A 10984-nucleotide genomic window follows, 5' to 3' on the forward strand; every position below is an offset into this window, starting at 1 on the left:
GCACCGGATTTTGCTCGAATGGACGGGTTCTGGTTACGGCACCCCGTACAAAAGTGCAGTAATTCTCCACCAGCGGTTGCAAGATGCCAGATCCCGTACCTCCGAGCAACACTTGACACCCACGTCCTTGAACAAACGGCAGTAGGATTTGGCTAAGGCCCCTGTTTAGTTTGTCACTGAATAAAAATAAAAATAAACTCAGGCCCTGTTCGGCACGCAAGAAAAATGGCATTTTTCTCACTTTTTAAAAAAAAGAGAGGCCTGTTCGGCACACCTATAAAAATGGCGTTTTTTTAAATGGAGTTGTTTTTTTTTTTTTTTATGGCATTTTTTTGTAAAATAAACAGGGGATTAGGGTATAATAGAAATATGAAAATAAAATTAATGAAATGACTAATACAATCTTTATGAGAGTGATAATAATTCAAGTGAATATCTCAATAATTTTTTCATAATATTCTAGTTAATTGAGGAGCAATTTACAAATGAATATTGACTGACACCCATGTACAATGAATTCTACCAATAATACAATACAATCCAACCACGACAAATTTCAGCATTTCAAACTTGATGGAGGTTTATTACTCCAGGTGTAAGAGAATTATGCCAAGCCACAAGTGTGTGTATAGTGGGGACATTTTATAAAAGCAGTTATTTTGACAACACGGGGTGCCTGGCTTTAGGTTTAAATAATTTATACCCATGATTTAGGGTGTATTTTGCTTACATATATCAGCCGGAAAAAAAAAGAGAAACCATTGCCAAACACTATTTTTTCTGAAAAATGCCATTTTTTAAAACTGGCTTTAAAACTATTTTTAGGAAAAGTGCCATTCTTTTTTAATAACTGCGTACCGAATAGGGCCTCAGCTTTTGTGGAAAATACCAGTGTTTGACACTTCCCCAGGTTTTTATTTATTTATTTATTCTCCAGCTGTGATACATGTTCTGACTATCTTCTAGAGAAGACAAATAGGAAAGGAAAGCTGTAGGTTTTAAATTAGAAAAAAGAAAATAAGCAGGACTGTAATTGCCAAAGTCATTGGGCTCTATCCAGCATGTGCCAATAAAAACATATTGATATTTTGGAAGACAGCATATTTCTCCAACCCAAAGCAGACAAACGCCGAAGGAGAAATTAATATCTCATCATAATTAGATAGCAGATACTCGTCTACCCACTCCACGTGAATGCGAACCCAGAAAGAGACTTGTGGCTTCCCCTCCCCCCATGACATGTAAACCTCCGGCTGCTGTTTTTCCCATCCCTCAGAGCCAGTGGAGGAGTGAGTACCCATTATCTGACCACGATATAAATTATTATTATTTTGGTGTTGGCTTGCTTTTAGTTAGACGGAAATATGCCATTTTCAAATATATTCCGATATTTTCACAATATTATGATTCTGGAAAACTAGAAGTAGACCCACTTTTCACAAAAAAACCGCGACAATCCCGATGTAACGACAATATTAACACTTTTATTTACATCTTTGTTTACACATAGCTTAGCATGTTTGTTTTTTTTGCCAAGAAATATTTTCCAATAATAATGTTGAAAATGGCAGTTAAGTGCCCGTAGCTGGAAACTATGGTAGTGTGCATACAGTCGTGTCCGGAAAGTTTTCGTACCCCTGAGGTACAACCCCGCAATACCTCATTGCCACAACAACCCTCCTCACCATGGCCCCTCCACATAACCTAAGAGCAAGAGAAGACCTAAATAAGGAAATTTATACTCTGTATAACCATACAGATATGGGATATGATAAAATTTCTAAGTCTTTAGGTGTATCTAAGTCAACTGTTCAGTCTGTGGTCAAAAGAGCTAAATCTAGGGGTGGAAACACTCACCATGCAAAAAGAGGTGAAAGACCAACCAAGATTACCGACATAAAAAGAAAGATAGTGGAGTCTGCTATCGATGCCAAGCCTCATTTAGCATTATGCGACATTACCAAAAAAGAGAAATATTGGTCTTGGTAAAACCACTATTGAGAAGATTATATCAGAAGCTGGTTTTAAGCTTCTGATACCTAAGAAAAAGCCTTTTTGGAGAAAAGGACAAAAGGAGAAAAGAAGGGAGTTTGCTAGGAGAAGGAGGAACTGGAAAGGGGCATGGAATTGGGTTGTTTTTGTGGATGAAGCCACCATTGATTATAATCTAAATCCAACAGGCAGAAAGGTCAGAGTTAGACCTGGTGAAGAGCTGGAAGAAAAAAACTTAAAGCCTAGCTTTAAGTCTGGAAGGACTAGCATTGGAGTATATGCTGCAATGATGAAGGGAGGAAAGACTGAGTTAATTCTTGTGAGAAATAGGAGGGAGGAGGAAAGGACCAGCAAAAGAGACAGACTTGGCCTAAACTCTCACCAATATGCAACTGAGATCCACCAGCCTTACCTTATCCTTTTTATAGAGGGTCTGGATAGACCTTCTGACAATATCTACCTTACTGCAGACAATGCTTCCTGGCATGGTGGTGAGGAAAATCGAAAATTGGAAGCAGACTGTGGTTACAAAAAACTCCCTTGGCCACCCAACTCACCAGATCTCAATTCTATTGAGAACACATGGGCACTACTCAAAAGAGCCCTTACCAAGCGATTCTCCAGACTGGAAAGAAGGCCTCATAGTGCAGCTGAATTGTTTGAGGCAGCAAAGGAAGAGTGGTATTTAATTCCCCAAGAGAAGTTGGATGGATGGATAGATAGGATGCCTGAGAGAATGCAAGCTGTACTGGATGCAAATGGAGGCCATACAAAATGGTAATAATGTTTTTTTATTGTCTACTAGCAATACTATCATGTTTTCTTTAATTGAATTCTTTACATTTTTTTTGAAATTTTTATGGTTGGGGGTTGTGGTTGTGCGGCTGCCTTGCAAGGGTACGAAAACTTTCCGGACACGACTGTACCTCTCATTTCCTTTCTTTCCTTCTTAAGAAGTCAACCAACTCCACTCCACACCTCTTGTATGAAACTCTCCTCACTCCTCTTTCTCTATTGTTCACACACATACAATACAAGGTTCCCTCATTACCATCAGAGCCAACTCTATCCACTGCGTAAAACCCACCTTTCAGTCATTACTGTTGCAACTACAACCGGTTTTATCCTGTCTGTCTTCCTCAATTTCCAACAAATAACAAGAGCAATGTATAAGCTTGTTTTTTGAGTTATATTTTCGCCACCTAACTTACACTGCTATCACGCTACAACACCACAATAATAATTCTTACTCGCTTCTCCCTCATTCAACCCCACGATGCGCATCAAATGTTAGATTAGTCTTCGGTTGTCTGCAAAAAAAAAAGAAAAAGAAAACGCCTAGCATACACAGCAACTAGAAGAACAATCTCCAAAGAGTGCTTGAGAAAATACAACCCAAGACAACATAGCCTAGAAACAAAAGTAGAACCCGACAACAGCAAAAAACCTCTTCCAGAAAGATAACTTATGCCAAATTCGTACCGAGGGAGGTTCAATGTTGAAATGGATAATACAAGGACATATCCACAGCAACTAGTTCTTCCCTCATACCGTAGCATAGCTCTACAAGATGATATGAGCAAACACGAATTGCCATGATATCCCCCCACCCTACACTAATTAACAAAAACGCCAACCAAATCAATGGCTAAACTCTGTGTAATTAGATCCCCGCCCCTCTCTAAAATTCACAAGTACTATCCCACACTTTTTGCAAGAAAAATTGCAAAAGAAAAGTCAAATACAAACTCAGATCATTGGAGACACTACTCGCACTAGCCCCTACGCTTCACAAGAATATTCGCAACACCGAGAGTGCGAGAGGGGCTTACTCCGAGTCGTCCTCAGGCGGCCCCATCTCCCACAGCGCTTTCAGACCAGCAACGGATTTGCCTCCATAACTCAAGCGGCCCCGGCCAATGACTGGCTCACTCCGGACGACGGAAGCACCATGTACTCCAGAGGCGGCGGTTGTAATGGCGGCGCGCTGTTCAGCTGGTTTCTTGGTTAGCACATGAACAGTTGAGAAGGGGGTTGGAGGTTGGAGAGGACTTACAGGTTCCACCTTCAATACTATAACCTGCCGTAGGTGCACAGAAGAATTGGCCGCCTTTTGAAGTGTGATGTGTGTCAGTGGGTAACCTGACCTGTTTGTGAGTTCGGCTCTATGACTTACCAGACCCGCCAGCCTCGCCTCCTTCGTGATCGGAAATACCGAGAGCTTTGATCCCAGCCTTGATTGCCCTCACGCTCTTGCCCGTTGCTGTTCTGGCTACTTTCACGGACCGGCTTTCAGGAGTTTTTGGCGCTGGACGCTTGGTACCAGCAGTTATTACTAGTTCCGGATATACGCGGTTAGTTCTTTCTTTGTTGACTTTTTTTGGAGTAAATATCGCATTGAAAGTACATACCGATAACCTCGCCTTCGAGCATATCGACATCCTTGCTTTCCTGCTCAGGTTCACTCTTGAATGCCATGGGACCCTTTCTACCAGTCGAGGATCTGGTAACCGGCTTGCCAGTCCCCTCCGCAGGTATCATCTTGTTAGCAATGGTCTTTCTGGGAGTCTTACCACCGGTTCCCTTCCGAGCGGTCTTCCCGGGAACCTTTTTGGCAGTCCCCTTTGCGGGGGTTCGGGGGTTCTTGGGTGTTTTTGCGTAGTTGTCGTCGTTTTCGTTGTTGTCGTCTGGATAGTATCCGTCGTCCTGGTCATCGAGGCGCGTGGGATTTTCTTCAGAGGTGCCTTTCGAGATGGCTTTTCCTTTCTTTCCCGGGGTGCTCTTGCCCCCCTTCTTTTTGGGAGTTTTGGCCGCAGCAGATCTGCGAGTATACGGCCTACGAGTGGGTCTTGAGCCTGCTGTAGCTGTGTTTGTGGCTCCGGGCGTCTTGGGAGAGATTCCTTTTCCCGCGACACGCTTCGCTAGTATGCAAGGTCAGTCTTTATCCCGTTAACCGCCTAAGTGTAAACATATCATACCAACAGGAGTTATATTCTCGTAATCCGAATCACCACTCTCTCCTCCAGCAGTAGTTTCATCGTGGTCAGCTGAACCGTGGTCGGGATCTGCGAGTGATAATAATGCAAATTCAGCCTTAACCCCATCCCATCCCATCTCACCCCATACAATCTCGTAAACACAAATGGTAACTTACCAACGAACGATACATCTTTAACATCACTCACAATCACCGTCTCCTTTTTCTCAATAACCTTCCTCTTCCTCCCCCTCTTCTTCCCTACCTTCTTCCGATTCCCTCCGCCCTTAATCGGTTTCTTTGAGAGGTTGGCCATTGAATCTTTGCTAACTGTAGTACCTGGCTTGTTGTTTTCTTGCTCTCCAATACCCGCAGCCTCTAGAGAAGCGGACCGGGGAGGAAGAAGAACCAGGTCCATTTGTTTTGTTTTTTTGTTTTCGACTGTTCCACCAACCTTTTTTTTGTTTTCTGTTCGCTTTCGTGATTGTGGTATCTGTGGGTGGATGGGGATAAGAGGGAAAGAGGAGGCTGTTAAGGTGATGGCAAAAGATATTTGGGGTGCGCCAAGGAACTGGGGGACAGCGGGTAGACCACGTATCGTCGCGACGAAATTTGTGCGGCAGAGAAGGGCTTGCGCGAGAACTAATACCAAGAAAACCCTTGAGAGGAGGGAAAAACTGGGAGTTCGGTCTACTGTTTCGATTTAATTTCTATCATAGTCAACTTCCTCGCCTCGCTTCGGGAAATATGACTCACACAGTATCACTCGTGCTGTTGGTCTAAAGCTATCTACCGTTTGCCAGTGTCGACGGCAAGCTAGGTACAGTACAGTACCATAATTTTCGGAAAACGTACGTGTAACACAACACTAACAACATCGCGATTACACGGCCTTACAATCGAACCGAGCGAACCAACCACCTACCCAGCTCCCAGAACTTCGACAAAAATTGTTGTCCCCGAGTCCAATCGGTCAGGGCGGGAAAACCACTCATAATCCTTTCCCTCCAAATCTTACCCTGCCGACCACCCCAACTACACAAATACGCTTGATATTAGTTGAAAAAATCAGCAGGATTGAATACCGGCAAGCGATATGTTTGACACCTTGCCATCGCTTCCGGGATGGCCGTTTGTTACGACACCAGCAGTCATTTTGCAGCAACTCTGACTCCTGTCATCGTGGGTCCCAGATGGTCTGTTAAAATCTGTGTTATTGTTGCGGGTTCTGTCGCATATTGCGACGCCTATAAATAGCTTCGTTTATGTCCCGTTTGGCTCCAGGCTTTGTTTTGACCTCTTGGGCCACCGATACTTCAAAAACTCTAGAAATCCTATCAGATGATCAGTGGATATAAGCCATTGGGAAGAGATAGATTTGGTTCGACAGGCTAAGGGAATCGCGAATACCGGCTAATAAAATCCAACATATCCAGTGGGCTGGTCTTATGTCATAAGGCTTTTCACTATATAATTATTTCACGCATTCACATTGATGCAGGCATAATGTATCACTCGGCACAATTCATTGAGCGCTAAGTTATTCTTTCGACTCCATCCTTGTGGACAGACAGACAAAAAGTGGGAGGGATTGAAAATGATACACCACAAATTGAAGGAAATTATCTAAGTAATGATACGGTACACCATTCCACTGAAATAGACCTTCTGCTTCCCGCACTGCTTACATGATTTCTCCGAGCTCCCCCGTCATGACTCATGCCCGTGTCACCCTAGTATTACCACCCGACCCGCTCCATCATACAAACGCCAGCCGCCAATCTACCCATATAAAGGAGCACAAGCGAAAGAAGGCAAGGAAGTATGAAATAAAAGCACCATTAGAATTTGTGTGAGAGAAAAAGCATCAACATGTAATTACAGGCAAAGACTAACCCTCTCCATAATCCTCTCAAGAGCTTGCAGGTTCCTCTTCAACAGGATTAGCGCACCAGCAGTGACGCTGCCAACTCTCTCCCGCACCGTCTCCTCCGCCTTCTCTCCAGTCATAGTTCCCTCGCACTCAGAGCGCTTAACAACTTCCCTGGTTGAGCCGATTACCGCCTCAAGGAGATTCAGGCCGCCTCTCTGGTGGGGAAGGTACAGCCACTTGATCTCGTCTTCGAAACCGGACATGGGTGTTTCCAGAACGTGCTTCACGAAGCCGCGGGAGAGGATATAGGCTTTCTCAGAATACAGGGCTGAGGCGAGGGATACTTCATCAGCTCCTTCGAAGACCCCGAAGCCGGCTTCGTCTGGTGTTCACGGTTAGGTCAGCTCTTGTTGCCCAAAACGCAAGAAGGCAAGGCCAAAGGGGAGAAGAAAAAGGGAAAAAAAAAGAGGCTATGATCAGAGACGTTTATAAGGTGGGGTGGTTTTTTCCTCACTGGGGGAATCACTCACTCCAAGAGTGAGTGGTTTCCCGCTCGAGCCAAACGCACTCGGCCCATCACGATAGCGTCGCGGAGTAGAAAAAAGGTGAAGAAAGAAACCTACTGTAATACGGCTCCCGAACAAGTACCAATCCCATCAAACTGACAAGGACCTGCAAAACAGTACTACCCCCAGCTGACCATGCCTCATTCTTCTGCTCTGCATGCCATGTTCCCAAAAGACTCAAACAAACCTTTCCATCTTCATATAGATTCGGATTGACCCTTCCAACACCTCCGGTCCAACTATGAAAATGCACAATAGGCGGAGATTGAGGAAAAGCGCCAGGAAAATAGAAATCGAAGAAGAATGGCGCCAGCTCGTACGGGGTGTTCATAGGACCGATTATAAGCACACGCAAAAGGTCAAGACGCGACTCCCACCCCCTGACCACGATCCCATCCGGGAGGGACGTCGAGAGAATATTATGTTCTTTATGCATGCGGCGGAGAAACGTCGGCTCTATGCGTGTTGCATAACCCTTTATGAACCTGTGATCGGAGGGAACCGGAGTATCTAAAATGGCAAACTGGGCAGGCTTCTCGGAAGTTTCTGGTATCGAGAATGCTTCTGGAGCTGGCATACTGCTCGGCGGACACGGAGCGGGTTGAGGACAGGTGTGAGTGGTCACATTCTTTGCAGCTTCAGCTCCCTCACCTTCCTCTATTATGTCCGTTTCCATCCCATGCTCCACAGCAGTTACTTGGACGCCACCGCTAACGGAGGCAACAGAGATATCCATATCAACAACAGAGGAGTTGCTATCCACTTCCATACCGTCATCCGTAAGCCAGTCTTCCTCCTCCCCATTGTCAAGACGCTCGCCGCCTTCGTAGCAGATATCCTCTGCGACAGGAGTCCGAGAATTGGCCCCAAAAGCAAACCGGGAACCGGCAACAGCGCTCCAGTCGCTGCCTGAATCTGACTTCTCTTCAAAGCTTAGGTCATCATCCGAATCATCTATCTCCTCTTCCGAGATATCATCAAAATCCATATCGTCATTGAATACAATGAAAAGTCGGTCAATTAAAACTCTGATATCCCTAGGCACATCCAATGCTCCAAGCCGCACAGTAACCAAACCATCAATCCCCATATCAACAACCTCGCCAAGCCAATCAACAGGTTGCGTTAGATAAGCATCTTCGCAAGGCGTCCTAGGTCGAGATGAGTTTTGGGGCACTGATGAGCGTTGCGGGTATTGAGCGGCGCTACTAAACGGTATTTGGTTCAACTGACGACCAACTCCCTGCAATTGCGGGTCGCTACTAGCACCCAATGCTGCACTCAAGTTCATCAGTAGGCTATTGTCCAGCGCATTGATTGGTATATTGTCATTCAACGTATCCGTTCCTTCTGGTCTCGCCCAACTGATATCCTCGAGCCGCAGAGGGTATATTTGGCCATGCTCATTTCGACCTGCGCTGCTCCCAGCAGAGGCCACAGAATTCCCGGATCCAGGACTCGCGTTATATTCCGGCAAAATTGATACGAAATCGCCCCTTCTCACAGTGAACGCCTCAAGGTCCATCACTTCGTAAACACTAACATCCTCGGCCTCATCTCCAAGCTCCCCAGTCTTAAAACCTGGCATCACGCAATCGCAGTTGAATTCAACAACAGGATTCCTAAACCACCTGACATTTGCCACTCGCCCCCGAGAGTTTACATTCTGCACCACCCCGACTTTACTCCTCTTCTGGGTATTGGCAGAGGGGAAAACAATTCCATGACAAGAAGAGTCCGGAGGTTTGGGTGAATCGTCATGGTCAAGTTTTAACACAACAATTTCCCCGGGCCAAACTTCTTGCTCATCAACATTAAGATAGGGTGTTAAATCCCTAGCATTGTCAACCGTCTCCGTCAAATCCTGCCAACGTACCCTAACACGCGTTAACGTGGAAACCACCCCAAATGTATTGATATCAAATCCCATCGCATCACTCCTCGAGATGTTTTTTATTCCTGGGTACCTTGTGACAGCGCGAGGCAAGTCCCTAAATCGAACTCTATCTCCAACTTGGAGAACTCCACCACCGGTGGCCCCACCACTAGCAGTATACGGCGCTCCGTCCAAGCCGACAAATCCACCCGTTGATTTACAGAACCTCTTGAGCTTGGGCAGCACCTCTTCAAGCTCCAGCCACGTACTTGGTCGTTCCACTGGTACGAAGCGACCAGTAATCATTGAATTTTGGCGGAGCCAGCGCACACCAAGCTTTGTTGTCTTTACAGAAACTATCACTCCAGTAGGGCGGGCATTCGGATTATAAGCTCCATACAACCATTTCCCCCTACGAAGATTTGCTTTTGAAGTAGTCACCGTGAAGCCCGGCGAGAGAAGAGCTGGTGCCGGCACTGTTCCCGTACGTCGAGAGCGCCCCGACGGTCGACGCTCACCAGGTGGGTCAGTCACATCTGCACTATCATCATGAGCCGAAGACGCAATACACCGCCGGACGGCAACTTCCTCTTCCTGGCTCAAAATGGGAATTTCCAATCCAGCAGAATCCTCAGGTATCACCACGCTTCCATTCCCCAAGCGAATAGCAACTTCATCAACCACATCCTCGATAACGCCGATCCAACAACCCTTATAGACCACGAGATCGCCATCGTTCCATTCATGCGCGAGACAAAGCTCAGCTTCAGGGATACCAGTAACAACAGATGTCGGCTCCGAAGAAATCTGGAAGGAATGTTGCACACTAACTTCTGTTGAAACTGAAATCACAGTTCCTGACATGGGAGACCTTAGATTCCGTTTCACAACATCTCCGAAAGCAAGCGCCCGGTCAAGAACTTTCACTTCAGACTCGTGCACAAGCCTGCTCTTCTGGGACGGTGTCGATGGCTCGAAAACGGCAAAGTGGCGGGGAGGCTAGGGATTAAATAGGGGATCGCGTTAGCATGATAAACTTGAGTGGGATAAAGAACAAACCTGGCCAGTGTCCAGCAAAACGTTCAATTCGTTCACCGTAGCGATACTGCCAGGGACGAAATCCGGCTCATTATCCCAATCATCGTCAGGCTCATGCCATGTTTTCTAGAAGGCATATCAGCTTGTCAAATAACCAAGTACTATCATGAAGAACGGCTAGGAGTAGAGGAGGCATACGGAAATAACACCCACGAGCTCCGGAAATTCCTTAAGGTAACATGTGTCCTCCAGAAACAACTAGAGAGAGTTATTAGGTGAGGATTCCATCCGGTTTCACGACAAAAAGGAGCAAACCGTGTCCCAAGTTCCTTCTGGAGGTCCCGGCTTTCGCGCTTCCATGTTGGAGAGAAAACACCACTTCCCGGCAGCCGAAGGTGTAATCGCAGAGCCGCAATGAGGCGAAAAACGAAAGACTCACAAAATATTTGGAAGAAGGATGAAGACAATTGAGAGGTGAAAGAGTTGTTGAGAAAGTTGATGCTCTCCCGTCTGAATTTCTGGCCAAGAAGAATGCCCCAGTTGCACTAGAGTGGATCACGGGAAAGTGGGTGCTAGGGATGAGGGGGCCTCACGAGCTAGGAGGAGGTTGGTCGGGATGTTACTCAATCAGCTATAGATCGAGAGACCCCCTGAGCGTAAAC

The 10984-nt window shown here is 45.9% G+C and overlaps 1 protein-coding gene; it reads right to left on the reverse strand.

Annotated features, from left to right (window-relative positions):
- Positions 1–6572: 6572 nt before the first annotated feature.
- GSTUM_00011251001 (uncharacterized protein) lies at positions 6573–10941 on the reverse strand. XM_002841804.2 has 5 exons: positions 10638–10941; positions 10521–10580; positions 10344–10448; positions 7466–10283; positions 6573–7224 (listed from the first exon to the last, which is right to left on the reverse strand). Exons 1-5 carry the CDS (start codon positions 10680–10682, stop codon positions 6848–6850), a joined length of 3405 nt encoding a protein of 1134 aa, XP_002841850.1. The 5' UTR covers positions 10683–10941; the 3' UTR covers positions 6573–6847.
- Between the last annotated feature and the right edge of the window lie 43 nt (positions 10942–10984).

The sequence above is a fragment of the Tuber melanosporum genome (assembly GCF_000151645.1).
Source record: "Tuber melanosporum whole genome shotgun sequence assembly, scaffold_80, strain Mel28".
NCBI lineage: Eukaryota > Fungi > Ascomycota > Pezizomycetes > Pezizales > Tuberaceae > Tuber > Tuber melanosporum.